This window comes from Antennarius striatus, chromosome 8 (assembly GCF_040054535.1).
Source record: "Antennarius striatus isolate MH-2024 chromosome 8, ASM4005453v1, whole genome shotgun sequence".
Lineage (NCBI taxonomy): Eukaryota > Metazoa > Chordata > Actinopteri > Lophiiformes > Antennariidae > Antennarius > Antennarius striatus.
This window is the reverse complement of record NC_090783.1, coordinates 591904-618767: the sequence shown is the minus strand read 5'-3', so window position 1 is coordinate 618767 and position 26864 is coordinate 591904. Positions and strand designations below refer to the sequence as shown.

Genomic DNA, 26864 nt, shown 5'->3' with positions numbered 1-26864 from the left:
CCTTCCCCTGTCAACCTCCACAGGAACCAAAGCAGGACGTGATGTGTTTGTTTTCTACACAATTTCTAAGAAATACAGTCTTGGGCCAAAATCTGAGTGAATTTCAAATCATTTTCCATCTTTTCCAATACCTCATGTTTTCATTCTTTATTTATCATTTCAGAACTCGTCGGATCAGAAATCCCAGTTCTTGAGCTATTTGTTTTTTTAATATTGTGTCCCATACTTTAAACCCAATGTGCTTCTTTTGTACCGTTGGTGGGGTCACGCTATTATTTCCCTTTTACACTCATATTTCTATAGCACTTATTTGTCACTTCTCTTAGTTTATCGTCCCCCCAGATCCTTTGGGAATATTATTCTCTCCTGACATTTTTGAGCCTACAATGCCACATGGTCACTGGATTTTCAACCTTGTAGGTCCAGTACGTCGACGTGGCCCGGGGCGAAGTGGGACAAGGGTCAGCTGGGGATGGGTAAGGGGTGGAGCAGACCGGTTGGTGGCTGAAGGGATGCCTTACTGCAGGCATAGACATGCAGGCAGCGACAAACTCCATTATATCCAGAGGAACGCTGGGCTGCTGGAAACGGTGCCGGAGGATTTGAAGAGTTCGGTGGATTGTGGGGTGACGGGTTAATTTGGAGGAATGCTCCCATTGCAGAATTTAGGAGAATACCACAAGAGGGACAAACAGTCGGTCAGGCAGACCATTCCCCAGGTCTGGAGAGTCCTCCTGTGCCTCTCTGACCACCAACTCAGTTGCCCAGATGGCCGTGTTCACCACTCCAGACATTCATCTCTATAATTCTCTTTCATTGTCTAAAATAATGGCAATCACATGTTGGGTTTCTTGAACCCTTTACCACTGTTTGTTCCCATGACATCATTATCATTTGAATCCCAGATTCAAGATATCTCAAAGATTACTTACAAAACAGGACCCGTTTCATAATTTCTCAAGGTTCAGACAGTAGTCCAGATCTGGGTCGCAGGGACAGCAGTTGGAGCCGGGATGCCCAGACAACCCAAGGTGTTCCCGCACCTGGTGGTGATCAGGTGGGTATTGGAGCCAGGCTCAAGCCATTCTCGGTGCCAGAAGAAACTTTCGGTTCCTGCAAGTTCCTGATAAAGTTCGTCTGCAATTTCCAGGACTACTAGTTCTTCTCTTCAAGGTGATTTTTTGTTTAATTGTTACTTTGCTCCTCCTTGTGATTTTCAGTTAGTTTATGTGTGAGAGAGAGATGGGTTGGTGAAGCGTCTGGGATGTACCCCACCTCTCAACCTTAGCCAGCTTGGATAGGCTCCAGAAACCCTCGTGACCCTTGAGCCAGACAAGGTGGTTGTGTTTGATATTTGAATTAGCGACAGCGGCTACGCTGCAGTGAAAATATTAAAATGTAATAAAGAATAAGGAGACAAGGAGATTAGGACACTTTAGTTTCCTCAGATCTTCCAGTTCTTTAATTTCATCCCAGTCCACATTTTACAACAGAGTAGAGCAAAGTGAGATCAGAAGATTTCCACTAATTCTGACATCCAAAGCGTAAATACCGCTGCATCAGTTCCTCCATTCCCAGACAAACGGATCTGTTCTCGTCTCTCTGACACTCGGCGCTGTTGGGCCAGTACTCGATCCAGGTGGACTCACCAAGTATGTACTGATACCTGAGGAACAAGATTCATTAGTACAGGTGTGTGGAAAACAAGTTCCTCGAAGACGTGTTTATCTAATTTAATCAATTGTTAGCAAAAGCTACTAGTAAACCTGAGAACAAGACAGGTTAAATTAGTTATGGAACCAGTTAAAGTCAAGATGTGAACACACTTACGTTTGCTGTTTGTCGTCTCTGCGAATATCTTTCGATGAGCCCATGATTAGGTAGGTTTTGCCTGTTTGTAAATCTAAAGACTCCCTGCAGTGTGGATAACTGAGAAACACTCGTAGTTTTCCCAGAGGGCCCACATCGTAACTTCCTGTCATCAAAAGAACGGAAACACGCCTGAACGATTATGCGGTTATCTCAGCACGCATTGCAAATTTTGTGTGTTGAATCATGATTACCGATGCTAAAGTTAGTATTTGGCTAACATATCAAGGGCCACTAACTGATCCATGTGAAAAAGGAAGAGTAAGATGAAGGGATACCTTAATGTCGTACTATAATTAAATTAAATATTTAGATAATTGAATTAAGTTTTAATAATAACATTTTCTATATTTTTATTTCAAACTTGTAATAAGATACTGTAAATAAACTTTATCAAGGGAAGACCAATTCACCATTTGATGTACACAATGATTTCCTGACTGATGGTTTCTGGTGATGCGGGCAAATAAAGTACAGTATTTTCCGCATTATAAGGCGCACTGGACTATAAGGCGCACCCTCAATAATTAGTTTGTTTTATAATTTATTTCATATATAAGGCGCACCGGATTATAAGGTGCGCACAATAAAAATAAATAAAATTATTTGATAAACTGCAGCGGCTGTAGTTGCGCAATCTGTCCACTAGATAGAGCCGCGCTGCTCAGGCAGTCATGACTGCATTCATGACTTCCTGACTACCTCTGAATGGCCCCTATTGTTATATCAATAATCCATTCTGAGCCTCATCAAGGAAACTTGATCACTTGATCACTTTGCCATCTTAGAAAGAAGTCAAGACGCATATTAAAAAACCTGACATTAAAAACTGGTTAAATTCATTACGAGTGCAGTCAGTGCCAACAGAGCGGATTATTTCCTGATCTGAAGTTCGAAGCAGATATTTAAGCTCCGACGTTCGTCTTCGTTTATTAATTAAATATTGTTTCGATCGATCGGTAGTCCAGTCGGAGGTGAGGTGCAGCTATTTGCTGCTGTGTGTCCTCAACAATTTTTAACTAGTTTTAATGTCAGGCTGATAATTTACTGTCAAACGTGACGCTGTTTTACTCCTAGAACTGACTTTAACGTCGGTGTCTCACCGCCGTGAATCTCACCGCACGTCGCTGCAGACAGAATACACAAGCCTGAATGCCCCCCTCTGCCCCCCCAGAGCTATCAGCTACATTTGTAAATCAATGCAGCACACCTGACACCTTTGTCTAGCAGTGACTGCTCTTTATATTTCAGAAAAGGCTGGATGTTCATCCTTGAGGGTCTTCATTCACCTTTATGCCAGTTTCTCCGTGTGTTTCCACAGACTAATAGAATGGACCGTCACTAGACTCCAGATGACAGCACAATGGGGTTTTTAGACCAGTTCAGTTTAAAGTGGGTTATTTCTGACGCCAAATAGTTAGAAATACTGAGATCAGTCAGTCAGACTTTATTCATAGAATTGTTGAAAGTTCCTCATGTTTTCCTACGTAACCACCGGTGCTCCTACAGTCTGCTCTACCGTCTGAGAGCAGCTCAGTCAGAGCCGGGACTTCGGTGACGCCCCTTGACTACCGTTGTTAGGGGGCGTGGGCCCGAGTGCCTTGTGAGGGGGCCCCCTGGTGGCGGAGTGCAGCATGACTGGCGGCCAGACTGCCGGCTTTTTTTCAGCGATCGTGTTTTTAACCAATATTAATATGAATATTAATCCATATATAAAACGCACCGGATTATAAAGCACACTACGGGATTATGAGAACATTTTAGCCTTTAGGTGCGCCTTATAGTGCGGAAAAAACGGTAAATCAAGATTTGATATAGTAGACTGTAAAATATGATGACGCCCCCTCTTCCTATAACTCAACTTGGAGAACCCTTGGGGAAAACATCTGGAATTGTATGCAGTGCACAGAAATATACCAACCTTCCTTAATGACTTCCTGTATTTGCATTGTGTAAATGTCCGTTGACTTCTTGTCTATTCGTTCTTCCAGCCTCACTTTGTAGACTGAGGACAGACAGACACAAAGGTGGTCGACGGTTACGTTTCCTGCTCTAGAACCAACACCCACATCAACACTTCCTCTTCTGGAGGACAGCAATGCATCGACCCACTGGGACTCTTACCATAGTCTACTTTGTTGTTTGGAGTCACCTCACACGCCATATCCGTTCGGACATCATTGCTGATCTTTTCTTTCTTCTGCATACTGCAGTTCTCTGAAGGTGAACAATACAGCTGATGATCTGTAGATCTGCATGACTACAGTCTGGTAGATATAGTCAGATACTATACCTTCAGCACAGGTGCATTCATCGTTTGTACAAAGTCTCATCAAATGTCCAGCTGTTCTCTCCGGATGGTAGAATTTCACACAATGTGTTTCTGCAAGACAAAGCAATGCTATTTAAATATACATACATAACTATATAAACGTGTATATATCTAGATGTATATATAAATATACATACAGACATATATAAAGATTAAAGATTAAATCCACTTTATTCGTCCACACGTGGGGAAATTATCTTTACACTCTTGTTGCATGTGGTTACATTTTTTGGTTAGTCATGCAAACACATATAGTTTTTGAATACAGGCCCCTGAACTCAACACACTAGGGGCCTGGAGGCATGCAATTAGTAACACATCACACAAGAAACAGTAGGGGGAGACAGAGTGACGGTTCGCGCACAGGGGGTCGCACCCCAAATGAGCATAGTGTACATACACATATACACATAGTGTATGTACATATATATAGTGTATACAGAGTACATGTATATAAACTGTATACAGTATGTATATGTGTGTGTATACACTGGGGATATGGACACACCCACACAAATATATACACATATATATATATGTGTCTATGTATATGTATATTTATGTATATATGTACAGTATATACAGTAATCCCTTGCTTATTCATGCTTCAAGATGTGCAGCTTTACTCCATCGTGGATTTTTCAAATTATGTTCATATTATATATTGTCCTTGATGTGATGTAAATTTCATCTCGTCGAGGACAAGGGAGACAGCAATAGGCAAGGAGCAAGTGTCTCCCATGAGCTCTAGTCACGTGAGATCGTCCGAGCATGCTATTTGCTGACAGCATGTGTGTGTGCACTGTGATCCGACACACAGTTCCTCACAAAAGTGCTTTAAACAGTCTATCAGAGTGTGGGAAAAGGTAATACAGATAGAAAGTAGTTTAATATCGATATGGGGAGGGTTGATTAATGTTTAAATTACTTTGAATAGTAAAATAAATAGTTCATTGCTATATCTCGGATTTTTGCTTTTTGCCGGTGGTCCTGGAACGCATTAGCCGCGACTAATGAGTGGTTCCCGTGGTAGTAGGAGCACTTGGGGCAGTGACCCCCAAACTGGAAGAGTGGCTCCAGCAGATTCCTGGAACAACATCTGAAGCCTCAGTCCAGAAGAGCGCAGTCCTAGGAACAGCTAAGATACTGACAGAACCCTCAGACTCCCAGGCCTCTGGTAGAGGACCCGAGCTTAAGGATGACACACAGATACCACCCCACTAGGGTGAGAGGGACATATATATACAGCATATTATATATATATATATATATATATATATATATATATATATATATATATATATATATATATATATATATACTGTATATACACACACACACACGCACGCACACACATACACATGAATGTTAGGCTAACTGGAGAAAGAAAGCTAACTAATCATGAGATTGGGAAAGGAGCTAACGTCAAAGGAAAAGGCACCTGTCAAAAGAGCAAGTGGAAATTTAGAGAAGTTATATACATACATATACAGGTATATATGTATATACACACACACACACACACACACACACATATATATATAATGTTTATATTTTCTTTTTTTAAGTAACTACAGTCCATCAGAGAACGTCCATGTGAGGAACACAGTGATGGAGACTCACGGTCGTAGTATTCATAGACAGACACAGCCGCTGGTTGCAAGACGCCCACTTTCAGCTGCTGATGGATCCTGAATGAGATTTCTTCCTTACGAGTGTGAGACACCTGTCAAGAGATGTAAAATATGTTGTAGGGTTGAGAACAGAACCGGTTTCCAATCAGAACCAGTCCCAATATAAGAATATTTTAAGAATGTTCTTTTGGTTCTGCTGGTTGGATAGACTCTAGACACAGAATGGCTGACAGAGCCGTAGTAAAGAACGGTCCAGAATCAGAACCGACCCAAGAGAGTGAAAAGAGAGACGATGGAGTCTCACCTTGTCCAGGTAGATGATGAGGGAACCCCTCTCTGACAGCGCCGTGTTCATCTCATACTTAGAAATGGTGCGGGCGTGGCCTTTGGAGAGCTACACACACAAGAATAAGACATGTTACCAGACGGTCAGGAACACGTGTTCACCAGACGGTCAGGAACACGTGTTCACCAGATGAATCATACATGCTTTATGTGTGAGTCTCTACACTGACTTACTGAGTCCAGGTCGTTTGTGTTCACACTGAAGCCAGTTAATAAACCGATATCCAACACGGACATGGTCGCGTCCCGCTCCTTGTCTTTATACCTGGATAGAGGGATGGAGGTCAATACAGACAGACAGACAGACAGACAGACAGACAGACAGACAGACAGACAGACAGACAGACAGACAGACAGACAGACAGACAGACAGACAGACAGACAGACAGACAGACAGACAGACAGACAGACAGACAGACAGACAGACAGACAGACAGACAGACAGACAGACAGACAGACAGACAGACAGACAGACAGACAGACAGACAGACAGATGCACTTACAAAATCTCTATTTTCAGCATGTATGTTATCTCGTTTGTGTCAATTTTATCTGTAAGAGACATGTGATTGATTAGTGATCAGTCAATGTTATTCTGTGCGTTTGATAAATGTTGAACGATGAACGGTAGACAAACAGGAAGTGGACGCCGACAGGAAGCAGGCCAGCCCCTGAACGTCCAGTGACGATGGCTCACCTGGGAGAAGCTCCACCGTCAGGTTGAATTTATCACAGTCGCTCTGTTTCTCCTCGGGTATGGCGTAATACAGCGACACCATCTGTCACACGGAGAGAACACCTGAATGAGATGATCCAAGACAAGTCTTCACCGTGTTCTACACACAGAAGTTCTAAGGACCTCGTTTGGCATCGAAAACTTCAGCATGTCTTTACTTACGGTCAGGGTTGCTTCTCCTGTGCCTTTGGCAACGACTCTGACGTCCTGGTTGATTTCATTCATCTATCAGAGGTAAAATGCCCAAAGCTTAGCAGGAGACACACCGTCACTGGTGCCGGCACTGACCCTACTTGTGTTTCGTCAGATCGTGTTCTTACTTTAGACGTTCTGGTGGCGTAGTGGTTCTGTCTGTTGAAGTTGAACTTATCAGCTTTTGCCCTGCCCGGCACCACGATGTCCACATCCAGATTATATTCTGGTTCTTTGGCACTAGCCCAGTATTCAGCTACAGCCTGATATACGATTATCGTTGCCTGCAGAGAACAAAATGAGCACCATGAGAAAACAAGGGTTTGTTTTGGGTGTCATCAACCCAGATTAAAAATGGAGGTGTTTTAAAGAGGATTGATACCTGGGTTGATCCGTACCCTCCGCCCACCTTCTGCTGCTGGTTGAACCATCGGACCACAGGTCTGGCATCTTCAAACATCTTCATCAGCAGATAACAACAGGTATTTAGACTTTATATCACAACCCACAAGCTCCGCAAGCCTACCGAAGAGCTCCTACCGTAAATCACTTTGTGATGAGAATTGAAACTTAACCATTATAAACATTTTCATGTCATTGTGTCGTCGACATCAATGGGGTTTCAACCAATGACTGGCATTGACGTCAATGTGTTTCTTAGGTGGGGGGTCTGGCAGAGCTCCTACATCAATTCTATGTAAACACTTTGTAAATAATTAAAAGCGTTAACGATTGTATATACTTGTACTTAATTATTGCACTGCAAGGAGTTGCCCAAAATCTCATTGTACTATGTATGGTGACAATAAAGGCTTTCTACTCTATTCTACGTCAGACTTCTACACTCGTGCAGTGACAACTGATCCCCTGTAGGTGGCAGTGGTGCAGAGAGAGGATAGCGATAGAAGACAAAGAACAGAAAATATATGACAGTTATTGAGGAGCCCATGAGCCCTGATTTCTGCCCTCTAGATTCATTATATCGGCTACCACAAAAAATAAAAAATCTTTTATCAACACAAACTCTTTCTCAGATGTTTGAGGCGTCACTGACGCAAAAAAACATTAGCCTCAAAATCACCGTCCTGCTGGAATCATCATTTCACAAAAATATTTTATTCTAAGTTTTGTGGTCTAAATCTGGTGTTTTTGACAAAACAAACCACTTCTACTGCCGATTACTGAAGAACAGACAAAAATAGATGCGACCTGACAGACGTGACGACTTTTGTCTCAAACCCCTTCAGGGAGCCAGCATGAACCATAACAACTGTTAGCACTGAATCCAGTAACATCCAGGTGGGTGATGCTCACCTCGGCCCTGACCAGAGCAAGAAGAGCATAAGCTGTGGCTTCCAGCATGTAGACACGTCCCTTAGGTACTGGCCAGTGAGTCAACTCTAGAAAGTGAATGCAAAAACAAGCATAAATGTCTTTTTATATTCCTAAAAAACTTTAAATTTGTTATCCGTAAATTGTTAAAAAACATAAGTAATCAGCAGAAATTGAAGGTTGACATATAAGCTTAACAAGTCAGTTCTGATTACCAGACTATGTCAAAGAGACCGTTTTTACCTTAAGCATAAAGTATGTTACATGTCTGGTGTGTTTGGTCACTAATGAGTAAAAATGATCAGATCATACTGAACATATCCAGCTCTCTAAAAATCATAATTATTCCACAATATGTAATGTTATAAACTGAAAGGCGAAGAAAAACAAGAACAAGAACAGGTATACTTTAATGGTAATAAATGATTTTTCACCTGGGGAGGCAAACCTGTAGAGGATTTCACGATTCAGTTTGTTCTGATTGGCCAGGGCGTAAGACGTCAGGGCGACAGAGTACGGGTTGGTGAGGGTCGGCAAATTCTTCTCCAAAAATGTAACTGATTTGTCTATACTGCTGGGAAGACTCTGTAAATATAAGAAGGTAGGACGAAGAACAAAGAACCAGAACTAGAATCAGAACCAGAACCAGAATCAGAACCAGAATGCATTTTTGATTCTTGGGGGGGGGAACGCTTTTTGTACACTTATGCAGAAAAAACACGAGAAATGATCAGAATAATAATTCCTCATCTGTCGTCCCACACAGACGTCACTAGTCACCCTACAGACAACCTAAAATTATGTCATTTATCACATATGAACATGCAGAAAAATTTAAACTGAAGGAAATATTATTGCAATGAGAGATGTTTGTTGATTCTCGGGGACGTGAATTTCACACGCCTATTGGCTTCCACCCCTCAGCCCCTTTTTTCCGATGTTGTTGTTGATGCCATAGATATTGTAAAGGTGTGAAGTCTGTTATATTAAATAAATAGATAAATTAAATAAAGGATAAATACCGCGAGGGATCACTGTATATACATTATTGTATATATAATGCATATACAATATATAATGTAAATACCATATTCAATGTATATACTATATGTAATGTGTTTACCACATTTAATATATACACTACTGTATATATAAATAGGTGTGCTGCGTTCCGTGAGTCTTGGAATGCAGTACACACATGGATGCTGTCAGCCAATAGCATGCGCGTACGGTATCATGTGACTCCTTTTCCTTTGGGCTTTCCCCTTCAGGGTCTCCACAGCCAATCAGTGTCCTCCATCTAACCCTGTCTTCTCATCCTCTTCTCTCACACCAACTACCTTCATGTCCTCTTTCACTACATCCATAAACCTCCTCTTTGGTCTTCCTCTAGGCCTCCTGCCTGGCAGTTCAGAACTCAGCATCCTTCTACCAATATATTCACTATCTCTCCTCTGGACATGTCCAAACCATCTCAGTCTGGCCTCTCTGACTTTATCTCCAGAACCTCTAACATGTGCTGTCCCTCTGATGTACTCATTCCTGATCCTATCCATCCTGGTCACTCCCAGAGAGAACCTCAGCATCTTCATCTCTGCTACCTCCAGCTCTGTCTCCTGTCTTTTCCTCAGGGACACTGTCTCTAGACCAAACAACATCGCTGGTCTCACCACAGTTTTGTACACCTTTCCTTTCATTTTAGCTGAAACTCTTCTATCACACATCACACCTGACACTTTCCTCCACCCGTTCCATCCTGCCTGGACACGCTTCTTCACCTCTTTTCCACACTCTCCATTGCTCTGGACTGTTGACCCTAAGTACTTCAAATCCTCTACAAAAACACAATGCAGCTCCCTCTGGCCTTCTCTGTACTTCTCTATCAACATCCCACCAAGTAAAAATTCACAATGTAGTGAAGCTGTGCTTCTTGAAGTGCGAATACGCGGGAGATCACTGTGTACTACATATAACTGACCCAGAACTGAACTGGACTGAGTGACCGGTACTCACGTTAACGGTGGCGCCACAAATGGGACGTGACTCCTGCATGGCGACCAGGCAGAAGGCCGTCATGGAGACTTCTTTATCTGTCCCGGCCACATCCCCCTAGAAAACACAACATCAAGCCAAGTCATGTGACTGATTAGCATCAGTTAGCCACTTTATAGAACAAGGAACTGATGCTGATGAAACCAGTACACACAGTCATTTCTCCGTGGTAGACACTTCCAACTTCTTTAAACATCCCATCAGGCAGCTGTGCATTCAGAATCAGGTACTTGACCGCGTCACAGATGACGTCACGATCAACTGCCACCAGATTGGTTGCCATGGAGAACACCTTGATGACATATGCCGTCAGCCTGTGAAGGGAGAGGAACTCCAGTTAGTGGACGTTGTGTAAAAAGTCCTGAGCTGACGGACCTCCAGGTGCCTCACCAGGAGCTGCTTTGGTGGTGGGCCCAGACAGCAAAAGACCCATCCTTTTTACGATAGGCCAGCTGGTTCTGATAACCTAGACGCAAACGAAAGCCACAGTGTCGGTACTGACAGGTGATCAAGTCTGCACTGACTAGTTTCCATTGAAAGCCAGTTTGAGGAGTCACTATAACGACCGTTACAGTCCAACAAAACCTACCAGTCTTGATATGTTGGAGGGCTTCGTTACGTTTCTGAAACCCAATGGTTTCCCACTGGTTGGTTTTATCTAAATACATGGTTGCGATGACAGGCAGAGTCATTTTGATCATGTTCTGCTCGCCACATCCGTCGGGCTGCTGGATCAAACTACCCATTGAATTCCCACTGATTGCGTTCTCCACCAAAGCAGATACCTGTTCTCGCCCTGCGTGCAAACAGAAGAACAGAAACAACATTATGAAGAAGAAGGTTCATAAGTCTGCTGGGATTGGCTCCAGCAACCCCCGTGACCCACGAACGCAGAGGAAACAGTATGGAGAATGTGGTGGCAAATAATATGGTTATAAAATAGTTATACAAATCAGGAGGAAACAGATGGTCAGTTTTTGGCAGTAAGAACCTGATTGTGTAAAACCGGAAAGGGTCACGGTGACGTTAGGTTGGTGACGGGGGTTTGGGCGTTTGCTTTGAAATCTAATGTTTCCTGTTTTCACATCAAGGAAAAGACACACACACACACATACACACACACACACACACACGAATGTGGACATGTGAGGTATAAAAGGGTCATGGGAGATGAATTCAGTGCTGTTTTCCCGACTGAACTGGTGTTATGATGTCAAATTAAATAATTCCCGTTTTGGCTGTCAACCATACTTCTGCTGCTCCTGAGTCTTTATTTCAGTTATCGCTGAGGTATAGCACTCTCACTACAAGAATGAATCAATGACTGAAAACAACAGTTGCTGGGGCAACTCAAGTGTGTAGTTCCTCAGACTGTTCTTATCTCAATCTGCTGTTGCGCTGACACTCACTGAAGGTGGATCACGTCTATCGCTGGGTGCTGGAAATAATTGTTAATTATTGTGCTGTGCTGTCTGTTGTACTGCCTGAGTAGTACTTCTGAAGAAGTCTCTTGGATGAGAGATGAAACGTCTTCAAGAACTTTCTTAACGTCCAGTGGATCGACTCAACAGCTTTTGGATAACCATGACCTGGATGACTGAGAACCTACACAGACATACTGCCTGTGTTGTGCTGCCTGTTGACTGTGGGTCAGAGAGGACTGCATTATATTCATTATATACTGTATGTCGTGCATACAGTATATGGTACATTTGACAATAGAGCTGACTTTGACTTTGACTTTGAAGTCCAGCTTCTGTTCCAACCCCAAACATTGCTAGATAACGTAATTGGATGAGATGACGGGCGAAGTTTGTTCTGTTGACTCATACCAATGTTTATAACTAACCTGTCACAGAGATCTGGGTGCTAGTTGGTGTGTTTGGTACCAAACTGGACTTTTGGATTCCACTGTTGATAGTTTCTTCTTGTTTGCCACCTTGATGAATAAACAGTGGGGGTTAATATGTTGTATACACAACCCTACTAAACATTACTGATACACATTTCATGGTGAACTCACCTACACCTTTCTTAGTTGGGTCCAGAACTACAATCTGGGGAGATTTTACCAGCACACCTTCAGGCTGGAAAAAAAAAATTTTTTTGAACATAGATGAAAATTCACAACTGCTTTTTAAAAATCTTAACATTCTGGAGTGCCAAATATTTGCTAAGTGTGATTGGTGGTATTTGTCAGATTTGGTCAGAAGTTGGGGTACCAACAATTTTGCCCACGTTTCTGTCATTTCATCAAACCTGTTCTGTTTCAAATACTCCTACATTCCAAGAGTCTTTACTAGGGTTTGAATTAATGCAACAGTTTTACCGTTGTAAAAGCTTTACTCCTGGTATTCCTACATGAAGCTACTTATCAACTAATCAACTCTGACTTCCATGTTTGCTCGTTGGCAACCAGTGCTTAATGATGCCAGAGTGTAGGCAGGAAGTGCCGTCCTAACCTGTCTTCATTCAATGGTATTCATGTATCCTTGTTTTCCTCATCCTTGAGTTGAGGCACAATAAATGTATGGTGTGGATTGTTGTGGACACAATGTCCCAGATAAAGTATCGTTGGCAAGTCTTCACAGGTAACTTTGCAAACTGTCAAATCATGATCTCACATGTTGGAGATCAAATTCAAAGCTGAAGACAAAACACATTTGTAGATTTCATTGCAGGAGAAAGGTTGTATGAAATCTAGACCCACTGCAGGGAGTCGGGTCCTCTTACCACCACCCGCAGCATCTTCATGATTCCATCACTGAGGGACGAGTCTTTAACAGCTGCTTTGACTTCAACACGATATTGTCCTATTCTCATGGGGATAATGATAAAGGACACAGAACGGGTAGATTCAGGCGCCATTTTGACTTCCTGTCGATATTTCCCACGTTTTGTGGCGGAACTGCACAAATGTGGTTCCTCGGTCAGATCCACACGCACCTTCAAAAACAGACAAAGAGACAGACTCAGATCGCCTTGGGTCACCTCACGGTAGCGTTTCCCTTTAGACACAATTCAGAACTTCTAACAACAAGTTTGGTCAAAAATAACGGATGTGGGCGACCCTGACTTACAGTAGCCTCGTCAGGGCGGATATTATGGAGGATTGCCTTAATTTCAAGCTGTTCTCCACGGACAGCAGAGTAGGGTACTCGTAGGTCAATGAAGAAGTCCTTTCGGACAATCACTTCCAATGGTTTAGAAACACAGATTCCTTTAAGATAAGAGGAACACAAAAAACAGGCATGTAAATAGAATTTTTTTAACTTTATAAAAGGTGGGATTAACACTACAAATGATTTCCATCACTTTATCCTCACCGTGAGTTCTTGACAGACTAATTCCAGTGAACTGCCAGGTTGTGATTGAGTCTTGTAAAGGTACTTTTTCCAAATGCGATGTGGGATCACTGGAACAAATCAATTTATTTATGTATTTATTATTTATTTGCGCATTAAGAGAGGAAAATTAGCTTGACATCTTCCTGGTTTAAATGGATTCACCAGTTGGGCGTCGCTGCAGGGCAAGCAGGCAGTTCGATATCGAACCACAGCCAACTCTCAGGGAACTGTGTGCGAGTCGTTATAACATTTCTGTCCATGTAACTGTCGTCATCGTCTTCACCTAACATGTCATTGAAAGGTCATTAATTTTTCATTGCAGACAGAAATTATTTTCTAATCCGTATTATGACCACCGATAGAACCCACTCAGGGCTACCCTGAACCCCTTTTCTTGTCTCTTACTGCGAGCCAGCTGGAGGTTGTCCTCTTTCATCTGAGCTCTTTGGCTTTCCATTTCTTTGCAGCAATACAAGAAGGCCTTTACACAGTCTGGACCATCAGTAATGTACTCGCTGCGAATGTCACACGTGTATTTGACAGGAATAGTTTTCATTCCGTCATGACAACAGGAACGCTGCAATTTGTCATCATAATGACTCACTGAAAAGAAAAAGGTCAACAGAGGAGCAAGTCAGTGGTGGACATGTCCAAAACCAGGTGTTACACAAGGTTCTCTATCAACAAATTTAAAACAGGGAATATTAAAAGTGCAAGTTATTCTTCAAGTTATTGTCATAATTGAAATTCTTAGACCATATCCACGAGATCTGTCTGTCTCAACTGCAGAATAAGTATCGGAATGAGGAAAGAGGTTGAAATAACGGATGGCCAATGGCATGAAACATCAAGTAATGAGAATTTTGGTGAACAAAAGTGTGTCTTTAGCATCATTAGTTACATAGCAGCATTACTTACATAAGGTGGTCGTGACATTCATGATTGTATTGGCTCGTTTCTTTCTGCTTACAGTCCGACATTTCTGTTCTGAAACCAAGAGCACAAAATGTTATGAGACAAACACATTGTCTCACTTACATTACAGTAGAACCTACAGCAGAACCTACAGTAGAACCTACAGTAGAACCTCAAAATATAAGATAAGAACGAGATCCGGTCTCAGCTGATGTTGTATTCCGTTAATTGGCCATGGTGTCCTGAAGCACGACTCGAAACTCAGGTTTTTGCTGACTTACGAGTCCAACCAATGGCTCAAATCTCAAAAACACGTATGTCGAGTCGCTCGTTTGTCAAGCTACTACTGTATAGGTACTTGGCAGATCAGTCATCCTTCCCTGACACCACTACTACTTCTACTACAACTAAAAACAACAATAATAAAAATAATTATCTCATCTTTGATGCTAGTAGCTCAGTAGCAACTTCCATTGGAGAACATTCCCTTTAAGCCTTGCAGTGGTGAGGTTCTGTTAATCAATTGTTAGGTCTTGTCTTGGTCTCATGAGTTTATGACTGCTAAGACATTGAAGGGTTTTGTGTGCTTATGTAATAACACTTAAGATTGCTGAACTGTACTCCATATGAATTGCTCTATGGCATGCTTGGCACAGTATGCTTGGTTGTAGTAGCAAACTATAGGATGCAAATGCATTCTTCAGCTTACCCGTGGTGAGTACCAACCTTTTATCTTTTACAAGTACCCACATTTTGTCTTTTACAAGGATCGTGTGACGTATTTACTTATCCAATCATATAGTTAGTTTAGGAGACACCAAATATGGAGTTAGATGGGTAGTTCTGAGAAAAAATACTCTATTCCATTTGGCGACAACTATAAAAGGAACCTGGATCATTGTTCGGGGTTCCTGCTTTGTGATTGTGACTGAGTGTGAGCGGAGCTGGAACCCGAGATCTCGTGTTCTGTACGCATCCAACTCTGACCACTCTACAATAAATGATCTGTTTGAACTCTGAGGTAAGATTTATTGACTTTTTGGCATGAAGGAATTTGTTCTGAGACGAGAAGGCGAATCCAAGAATACCAATTGTGATTGGACCAGTAAGTTGTTCGAAAAGCACTGAAACCCTGAACAGTTGGATATGTGCATTCAAAAATTCAGAGAAAGTTTAGGGTAAGTTTACCTATAAAGGTTATAAAGCATTTTAGGTTCATCCGGAAATTTCACCCAAAATGTTTTTTGAGTAGTATAAATACAGCAAATAGCAGCATGTTAAGGACAGGCATGAGAGAAGAGAAAGAGTTCTTACCTTGTCTGTAGGGAGTCCCAGAAGCTGTGTTGGATTCAAACAACAGCCCGGCATCATAGAACACACCCATCCCATCCTTCCCTCCACCTGGTGTGCAGCCGGTGTCATACTTCTCCACTACATCCCACACCTGGGCAAAGTGAAAGTTAGGCAAACACAGAAACAGAGAAAGGTGAGGTATTGTATTGTTGGGTCACATGGTAAAAGGCTTAAGACAAAGAAAGATCGAGCGAGCAGAAAGCCCAGAGGAAGACTAGCATGAAGGAAAAGCCTGATAAGGCCAGAATGTCAAACAACTGGAGTGCAAGAGAGACCCCACCCCTGATGTAAACATACTGTAATTACCTGGGTGATAAAGTCCTTCACCCAAACAATCAGCTGTGGTATGAGAACCACTTCAGGGATGTCCTCTCCTTCACTGTGGAGTCAAGGCGATACAGTGTCCAACTTACGAACCCCAACCCTGACCCTAACCCCCTAACATAACCCAAACCTCAACTTCAACCTTAACCCTAACCCCAACCCAAAGCTCAACTTTAACCCCAACCCTACACCCTAACCCCAACCCTAACTCGAACCCAAACCCCAAACCAAACGCCAACCTTACACCCTAACCCCAACTCAAACCCTAACCTCTAACCCCAACCCCAACCCTAAACCAACACCCTTACCCAAACCCAAACCCCAATCAGATGTTGCCAAGTGACCATGGGGCTCATTGTGTTGATTTAAACTGTTGGGAATTTCCAACAACCATAAACCACATCTGCTGACACAGATAGCACAACACTGAGATCCTTGTCCACCACAGAATGTTCTAAACTGAAAAGGACACAGATAGCAACTGATAGTCGTTAAGCTGAGTCGGGCTATCGGTTAGCTCATCCCGTAAAGAGAGTTGAACCCAACACTACAAAGACATGGTCAGGACTCTTCTGCAGACGTTGGTTGATGAGTCCAGTGTTGGATCCTCATCGGCTTCGTAAACTGCTGAACTTCTTCAGTAAAGTTGTTCGTACCACAACTTGTCTCATCATTGAAGATACGCGTCTCAACAAAGACCACAGACCCCAAGAGGGTTTTTTCTCAGAGATAAACCCTAACAAACCTGAATATCTGAGCCCCTTACAGCCCTGTAGATTCAGCTCCCACCCCCCATCGAACACATGACATCACACAGGACCGATTTGTGAAATGAACATTAATTTTCCAATAAACTGGTTATTTGTTTTCAGGTTTGTGCTTCATTTTTATTGTTACTTTAATAGTAATGGAAAATAGTTCCATCAATAATGATTAAACGATTAATTATCATTTCATAGCAACCAAATTTGTCCTACTTTAACACAATCAGTGTCAAACAATCCTATTTATTTCATTGTTATAAATAATCCTTAATCATGATTTTATCACAATCGCTTACAATTGCCCGACTGAATTAACCCTTTAAGACAGACTGAAATGTGACTTTGAGACATAGGACCAAAGCGCTTTAAGTGAATGGATGTAAATCACGGTGAAGTAAAGTGAAGACTTGCCTTCTTCTGGGTGAGGCGGTGCTTGTTGTTCAGGACGTAGACGCCCTTGTCCACCGCCACCAGGCCCACCGTGGCTCCTGGATCTCCAGTGACCCGTAAACCAAACATACTACGAGGTTCATACGCTGCTGCAGGTCTGGATGACGTCAGTGTCAGCTGAAGTGTGTGTGTGTGTGTGTGTGTGTGTGTGTGTGTGTGTGTGTGTGTGTGTGTGTGTGTGTGTGTGTGTGTGTGTGTGTGTGTGTGTGTATGGGGAGAAACGAACAGCATTTTCATTACTCCTGTCTCCATGATCCTGCTGTCACACACTCGTCCACCTCGGTGTGTGTGTCTTACCGAACCCATGCAGCTGTCTTTGACGTCCACCCAGACGGAGTCGGACACCACCTCGTTGTCGTTGGTGTGGTAGTACGCCACGATCCGGAACGACGGAAGCATTTCTTTGGTGATGAGAACTATCAGAGAAATCAGGGTTTGACCTCTGGTTCTGTGACGACCCTTGTTCACCAGCTGACCTCTGCTCAGGATCTGAGGAAACACACACATTCACACATAAGTGTGTGTACATATATATATATATATATATATATATATATATATATATATATATATATATATATATATATATATATATATATATATATATAGATATATAGATATATAGATATATAGATATAGATATATAGTATATAAAATACGGAGTTGTTGGAATGCTACACGAGTAATCCCAGAGGGAGGGGATATATGGGGCGGATGTGGGACCAATGGATGCTTCGAAACCCACAATCAAGGCTAACAAAGAAACAGCTGTTAGCCCAGTGTTCCAACATCCGTAATCGAAAACTGGAACGAAAAATGGAAACCTGGAGCCTCCGACAAATACTGAAGCTAAGTTGTCAAGTACCTTCAGAAGATCTGCTAGAAGATGTGAATGCTGCAATAAGAACCATCCCCACAGGGAACATAACTGAGACCAACAAGCTGATCCACAGTACAGCAACAGTAATCCTCGAGATGCTGGGATATAAGATCAACACAGGGCATAACAAACAATACCCTCCATGGAAGAGACGGTTAGAGGCCAAGATAAAGGCGACACGGAGAGAAGTCATCCAGCTAGCTGAGCTACAGAAGGGGAACATGGTGAATAAAGGGGCACCCAGGAAATACAGCAAGCTCTCCATACCTGAAGCACTCGAAACTGCCAAACAGAGGCTAACAGCTCTGGCTACCCGACTGAAGCGATACACCAAGGAGATTGAGGCCAGGAGAACAAACAAGACCTTCTCCACTCAACCAGCAAAGGTTTACTCTCAGTGGCAGGGAAATAGCATCCGGCCAGACCCACCAAGAGCTGAGGTGGAGAAATACTGGAAGGGCATATGGGAAAGAGTAGCATCACACAACACCGATGCCCAGTGGCTAGTGGACCTGAGGACTGACCACAGCTGCCTCCCAGAACAAGAACCAGTAACCATCTCAATGGCAGACATCCAAGAAAGAGTGTCAAAGATGAAGAGTTGGTCAGCACCGGGCCCCGATATGATCCATACATACTGGCTAAAGAAGCTGACAGCACTCCACGAGCGTCTAGCAGCACAGATGAACCAGCTGCTAAGCGATGGGACGCACCCAGAATGGTTGACTGAAGGCAGGACAGTCCTGATCATGAAAGACCCACAGAAGGAATCTACCCCATCCAACTACTGGCCAAGTACAGTCTCAGTACAACATGGAAGCTCCTGTCAGGCATCATGGCCGCTAAGATGAGTAGGCACATGGATCAATACATGAGTGGGACACAGAAAGGAGTTGGTAGTAACACCAGGGGAGCCAAGCACCAGCTACTGGTGGACAGAGCAGTACACAGAGACTGTAAGAATAGGCAGACCAACTTGTGCACCGCCTGGATTGACTACCAGAAAGCCTACGACTCAATGCCACACACGTGGATACTGGAATGTCTGGAACTGTATAAGATCAACAGGACACTAAGAGCCTTCATCAAGAACTCAATGGGGAAGTGGAAGACAACCCTGGAGACTAACTCCAAGCCAATTGCCCAAGTTAACATCAAGTGTGGCATATACCAAGGGGATGCACTATCACCACTGCTGTTCTGCATAGGCCTGAACCCCCTCAGTCACATCATCACAAAGAGTGGCTACGGATACCAATTCCGAAGCGGGACAACAATCAGCCATCTCCTCTACATGGATGACATCAAGCTGTACGCCAGGAATGAGCGAGAAATTGACTCACTGATCCACACCACCAGGATCTACAGCGACGACATAGGGATGTCATTCGGATTAGACAAATGTGGCCGGATGGTATCAAGAAGAGGCAAGATGATCAGAACTGAAGGGGTCAACCTACCAGGGGGCAGGATAGAAGACATGAAGGACAACTACAAATACCTTGGAATCCCACAGGCTAATGGCAACCATGAGGAGGCCGCAAGGAAGTCATCCACAGCCAAATACCTCCAGAGAGTAAGGCAAGTCCTGAGAAGTCAGCTGAATGGCAAGAACAAGGTCCGAGCCATCAACATGTATGCACTGCCGGTCATCAGATACCCTGCTGGTATCTGATGACAGGTATCTGCTATATATATATACGGTATATAAACAGAATATATTGAATATACAGAATATAATGACAGACACACACCAGGTATGTAATGTCTCTGTCTCCGTCGGGCTGCCTGTTCAGGTTTAGGCTGATCTTCAGGTTGTCTCCCAGCGCCAGCTGAGCTGTATCCACACCTGTGTGAAGGAAACGTAAAGCTGGGTGTTAAACGCTGGAGCTCTTCAGCGGTTGGACCAGCACCGTCACCTGATGGCGTTCTCACGTTGCTCACCAATGTGGATGTAGTTGTTGTTCTTTGTTTTATACGGGTGGGCTAACATGTTGGCTGATGCTTGCTCTTCACGTGAAAGCTGAGGGTCGTCGGTCGTTGCCTGCAATGAAAGACGAGGAAAGACCATCAAATACACACAGTTAACACAAAACCACCTCAGATCAAACACACGTCCAGGACTTCTCTGGTAACTAACAGTAATAATGAATTCATGGAATAAACCAACAGAAGACGTTTCACACAAAGTGACACAGGACAGCTGGCCACCACCGTCAGATTCACTATTAAATATCTGGTGATGTGTGAGTTTCAGTCTCTTCAACATTGATCAATGCTCCCTAACAGGCAGGAAGGACTTTAGTCCTCAGCAGCTGACATGAACCTGTGTTGACTCAGACAAATAAAGCTGCATTAAATATTTTTTTTTAAAAATCAATCTATAAAGTTTGTTGAGGCTCAAAGGTCGTAAACACAAAAGGTCATGTAGGGTCATTTCTGCACCGTGACTCTCAGACTGTCGGTCCTCGCTTCTGTGTTGACGGTCAGCCTCGCCATGCCGTTCTCTCCAGTCTGGCCACGGACCTGGCCTGGACCAATCACCACGGCAACGCCTTGTGCAGGTGTGCCATCTGGGTTGGAAACTTCAACCTGATGATGGAAACAGATGGAAGAAGTATAAAGTGTGTTGTGATGGTTCTACCGCCTTTAAACATCTGGAATGATTGTAAAAATAAAGCTTATTGCAGGATATTTTAGGTGGTAACTCCGGTGGTAAACGAGGAACCAATTAAATTAATTAGAGTTACTACAGAAGACTTATAGAATATGTTTTATGTTGGTTATATGTTGAGGTTATATCATCTTTTTACTTAAAGATTGACGGACCTGGTTACATTTATTGGATATTCTCAGAAATTTCTGATTTATTCGTTTTTAAAATGTATGAAAATGTCGCTTCTCGGCCTTTTGGCTAAGTTCTAGTGTAGTATTGAAAACAAGGACTTAAAGTAAATGTAAATATACTTTACCATGACATCAAAGGACATTCCTGGTTTGTAATATTTGGGTGTTTTCCTGAAGTGGATGCTGTACGGTGAAGTCACAATCGGGATACTTCTCAACTCCGTCTCAACCATTTCACCACCTGGGAGTCGAATAAATTCAGCTCAGGTTTCAGATCACAACAAGAACATCATGTCCAGGTGTGTTTCAGGTGGAGCGGAGGAAGAGCTGCTGCCATAGAACCCAACTAGACCCACAGGAGAAAGTTAAGTGGAAAGGAAAGGCTCCCATTTATTAGCAGGAAGAAACCTTGAGCGGAACCCAAGTCAGCAGACGGCCATCTGACCGGTTGGGTGTAGATTTTAGGTTGATCAAACACGCCGACTAGGCAGAAAAAGCGTTGGTCTTTCTCACCACTCTCAGTCAGAACACTGACGGCTACAAAGATGGAGCTCCCCACCAATTCCTGAACGTTTTTGAAGGTCTGAGTGATGTGTTCCCTCTTCAGAGTGGCCGCTCCAATGCCATTGTCAACCTAGTGGGACATCGTTAGAGTAGGTGTGTTACATAGACAGATAAATAAATGTTATATAGACAGATTAACACAATACTGAAGTAACTGTGGATGTCTACTTAACAGTTTTAAAATAATCAAAAGATTAAATGAAGTAAGGCTGACCGGAACTCTCTGTAGAGAACCTGGTAAGCTCCGTTTCTGGTCGTCTTTTAAAACCCCAAAGACCACATGGGCCGTCCCAGTCACCTTCTGCCCAAACAGATACCTGGAATGGACAGAGAAAGACATTTAAGATCACACTGAAGCAAACCAGTGGAGTTCAAATCAGAACAGTGAAACCCATGAAGAGCAAACGCCTCCATTAGAACCAACAGCATCTAAAAAAAAACATCTTCACGTACGTAGCTTCGATGTTTATGATAAAGTTCTGACGGTCCACGTAGAAAAAGGGTTTCTCCGGTGTTAGTTCCACCTCGAAACTGGGCAACACTGAAAATTGTTTAGAATTCTAATTAGTAAACTCAAATAACTGAGGACTGGAACAGCTTCATGTCAGTCGGTGATGGGCTCACCGTATTCTTTGACCTCGAACTCAGCAAAGTAGCTCTCCTTCGGGTTGCTGCTGAACTTTGCCACCACCTTCCACACCCCAGGGCTTCCCAAAGACGAATGCAAAAACAGACATTTATAATCCAATTTAAATATTCATAAGACTCAAAGATTTACATTCACACAGCAGCTATTTAGTCTCACCTGACAATTTCGCCCAGCTTGTGGTCTCCAGTGTAGATCCCTGATGTCAGAGACACAGGATCATGAGGTAAAACGATGCCTTCAGGGGTCTGAATTTTAAAAAATAAAACCATTTCATCAGCGATCTTCTGCAGGTTACAACTCTTCACATAATATACAATTAATTGTATGCTTTGAAAAGATTAAATAAATACCACAATTTCAATGGCAATGGAAGCATCTATCTTTTTTTTCTCATCCGGTTCCACAGGCTCCATTTGGGGCGTCACTGCAAACATCCTGTAAAGAACTGATATAGAGAGAAAATGAGAGGTTGGAATAAAGTGAATCTGTTTGACTAACGCTCTACAAATCAAGGGTCTGTCCTGGAGTTTAACCATTTTAAAGGCTGGTTATTGGATGGAACTGCCAGGGTGGGTGGGGTGGGTTGGTGTGCCTTTTGGTGATGTGGGTTCACCTGTGGTATCTGGGCTCACCTGTGGTATCTGGGTTCACCTGTGGTATCTGGGCTCACCTGTGGTATCTGGGCTCACCTGTGGTATCTGGGCTCACCTGTGCTTTGGGGTGTGTAGATGGTCTTGTCAGTCTGGATGAAGATGTAGCCAGACTGGAAGGACACCAGTACAACTTTCTCCAGCAGCTGGTCAGGATTGTGGAAGTGAGCCTGCAGGTAGACGTACTGCTTGACGTTGGGGTCCTTACTGAAGTCGCCGGGAGGGATCTGAAAGAAGGAGGTGGAGGCAGGGAGGTCGCTTTAGAAGCAAGGGACATGGAGGGGCTCTAGATTCCGTGTTTGCTCATCTGATCCAGTAGACTCAGTTGCTATAACCCAAAGAGGAAGTGTTTTACTTACTTTTATTTTTGCGAACGCCTGGAACTTGTTTGCTGAGGTGAGGGTCACAGATGCCGTTTCTAGCCTGGTGGTTTTGGTTGGATGGTTCCTCACATGGATGTCGACGTTGATGTCATGATGAGCATCAGGACAGTCTTGACACTCCACAAAGACGTTTTCTGCTGTTCCAATCCGCAATAAATTGGGGGCAGACATCAACTTCCTGCAGACCAGAGGGAAGACACAAATGTGTGAGGGTTGTAAATGGGATGTGAGCACATAAAAGTTTTGTAATTCAGCGGACCCCAACCACCAGGTCTGTGCCTGAATCTCTTGACAGGTCTTGGTCACACGACAGTTTATCAGCCTTTACCCCAAAAATGAAGTGCCCACAATTGTGCCAGTGTTCTGGATTAAAATCCAGCAGAATATCCTGAGATCACCAAAAAAGCAATGAAACTCCTGCTTCCATTTCAAACCTCCTGTCTTTGTGAAGTTGGATTTTCTGCAGTGACCAAACAAAACCAAACTACAGAGTAGACCGGACGTCGTCGGGAACACACGTCAGGTGTTGTTGGGAATTTCCATTGAACAATGGAAACGACCACAAAACGCATCTGCTTACACAAACAGACAGCACAGCACTTAGTTCTTGTCTATTACATAATTTTCTGTACACAAAAGTGCAGAACAGGCACAGCAGATAGATAACTATAACTAATACATGTTGTGCTGAGTCAGGCTGATGGTGAGCTCATTCTTCAAGGACAGTCTAACCCAAACACTATAACGATCACGGTCAACGAACATTTGAGGCTCTTCTCCAGAGGTTTGTTGCTGCATCTGTTGAAGAGCCCAATGCTGTATCATCACCAACTAGTAAACTGCTGAATTTCTTCAGTAAACCTTGTTTGGAATACAATTTGTCTCATCGTTGAAGATACACCTCTCAACTGAGCTAAAGAACCGAAGGTTTTGTTCAGATCAAAACCCTAAGAGTGTCATTGTCTCCCGTTACCCCTAGATGGGACCGGCTCGTTGCAGAGTAACAGGCTTAGGGCTCTCACCAATTTTCATTTTTATTATTGCAGTAAACCCTCGTTATTTGCGGTTAATGCATTCCAGGACCACTCGTGAAAACAAAATTCCGCAATATAGCAAAAAACTATTTATTTTACTATTTACAGTGATTTAAAAGGATGGAGTGACCTAAATTTTTTTAAAAAAAGCTCAGATGATATCAAGAACAACCTTTCCAAAGAGTTGAGAAAGGATTACTGTCAACGATCCAGCATTGAATCGATACTTTGTTTGATCACAGACCTGTTGTCTGTTTGCCATCTGGTAAAACACATCACTATGTAAACTGTGAAAGAAAAGGGGGTCACCTTACCGGACTAAAAAAAACGCATTACCCTGACACACAGACATGAAACCGCAAACAGGACAAATTATGAACGATTGTAAAATATAACCGACTCGTATTTGTATCCATAAACTCGATTAAAATAGAACCTGTTAATGTTGTTGTTGATTATTATGAAGCTGGACAAACAAAAAAGTATATTTCAGGTTTGCTTCGGTAATAATAATTTTGTTAAAAAATGGTAAAATATAATTTGTAACATTATTTTTACATTTAGAAATAATTTGAAAATAATTTATTTATTAAAAATAATTAATTTATACAATTTACAAATAATTTGCTTTGCAAAAAATAATTTCCCCAAGAGAGATTAATAAAGTACATTTCTTCTTCTTGGGGTACACTCCGGGTACACCAGCAGTGTGCCTGGAGTGTACCCCGGCTCTTGCCCGTAAATCAGCTGGGATAGGCTCCAGTAATCCCCGTGATCCGAAAAAGCGAACACAGTATTTAAGACTGTGAATGGATGAATGCTGGCTCCACTGGTGAACTTACAGTGGAGTTCCGTCAGCCGGACGAGTGAACGAGGCCCAGGCCAACGAGGCCACCAGCACCAGTAGTGTCTTCCTCATCCTCCTACCCGATACTGATCGGCTGTCCCTCTGCAGAACCTTCCATTTATCCAGAATCCTCCCTCACTCCACTGCTCCAAAGTACTTGGCGAACATGCTGAAGCACAAACAGACAAACACATGATTTCCCAGCAGCTGTTGAGAAATTCCCTGCTATCTCTGCTCGGACGAAAAAGATAAACGGGGAAATCAATGACAGTTTTAAATATTTGACTAACCTATTGCAGCAGTGAAGAGAAGCAGCTCCTTTGCATTTTTAAGGAAATTCCTAATTTCGTAATTGTTATTCTGAGACTGTATTTGCACATGAGGAAAACATGGACACCAGGAATCGGCGTCATGAAAGTAGCAGGGAACGTTCTCCAATAGTCATTTGAGAAGTACTCAAATGTTTCTGTGACTCAGTGAATTCAAGATTTTGAATGGATCTTGTTATAATACATGCAACAGATGTTCCTAAATTACTGAACACCCAGGTATTCAACAACAAAACATTCTTTACAAAAATGTTACCGGAAAGTTTGTCCAGTCGACACTCACTGATGTCTGTCCATTCCATCAGCAGACTTTGTCTACAGTCACTTCCTGCCAGATTTCATGAACAACATTATTTTGAAGGAGACAAGAGCCATCCTCGTACACTCATTCGGTGTCTTTCAATTTTACAACAAGGAAAATCCACTTATGAACATACAGTATAGAGGCGGTAAAAGTACTATAGTACCGAGTGTTGTACTGACAGTCTAGTGTTCTGTATGTCAAATGTTCCACAACAATAGAAAGTTACCTGTTCCTTCTCGGGGTGTCCAGATGATTACCCCCCCCCCCCCCCCGAAGGACATTTCGTACAATAGATGCAGGAAGTTCACCGTTGATTGTTCGTCTTCCTCAGCGTTTTCCTCCATGTCCAACACCTTTCCTAGAAGCTCTTCTTCCTCTGTGTTCCTGTAGTTGCATCTGTACCCCCTATGAACCCTGATTGTTGCATCTGTACCCCCTATGAACCCTGATTGTTGTATCTGTACCCCCTATGAACCCTGATTGTTGCATCTGTACCCCCTATGAACCCTGATTGTTGCATCTGTACCCCCTATGAACCCTGATTGTTGCACCTGTACCCTATGTGAACCCTAATATTTGCACCTGTACCCCATGTGAACCCCCATGCGAAAGAACATGGACACCTTTTGCCTATTTACAATCAGGTCCTTTCAAAACTCCCTAAAAGAACGACTCAGCAGATTAACCCATGTGATGTGTCTCATGCTAATGACCCTCATTTGTATGCAAAGT

At 42.9% G+C, this 26864-nt stretch overlaps 1 protein-coding gene across 1 annotated transcript; it reads right to left on the bottom strand.

Annotated features, from left to right (window-relative positions):
* Positions 1-1434: 1434 nt before the first annotated feature.
* On the bottom strand, positions 1435-25649 carry LOC137600745 (complement C3-like). The gene is made up of 43 exons (XM_068322524.1): positions 25495-25649; positions 23595-23796; positions 23294-23462; positions 22936-23030; positions 22742-22830; positions 22561-22643; positions 22390-22477; positions 22151-22253; positions 21886-22006; positions 21498-21613; positions 20971-21117; positions 20470-20569; positions 20280-20374; positions 17943-18134; positions 17607-17762; positions 16069-16198; positions 14758-14826; positions 14245-14442; positions 14002-14122; positions 13819-13907; positions 13573-13712; positions 13226-13438; positions 12516-12579; positions 12342-12431; positions 11082-11288; positions 10883-10958; positions 10647-10806; positions 10454-10549; positions 8875-9025; positions 8423-8508; positions 7491-7568; positions 7237-7392; positions 7079-7141; positions 6878-6959; positions 6684-6732; positions 6355-6445; positions 6140-6229; positions 5825-5927; positions 4163-4252; positions 3994-4086; positions 3791-3874; positions 1831-1975; positions 1435-1666 (listed from the first exon to the last, which is right to left on the bottom strand). Exons 1-43 carry the CDS (start codon positions 25569-25571, stop codon positions 1525-1527), a joined length of 4989 nt encoding a protein of 1662 aa, XP_068178625.1. The 5' UTR covers positions 25572-25649; the 3' UTR covers positions 1435-1524.
* Positions 25650-26864: the final 1215 nt, after the last annotated feature.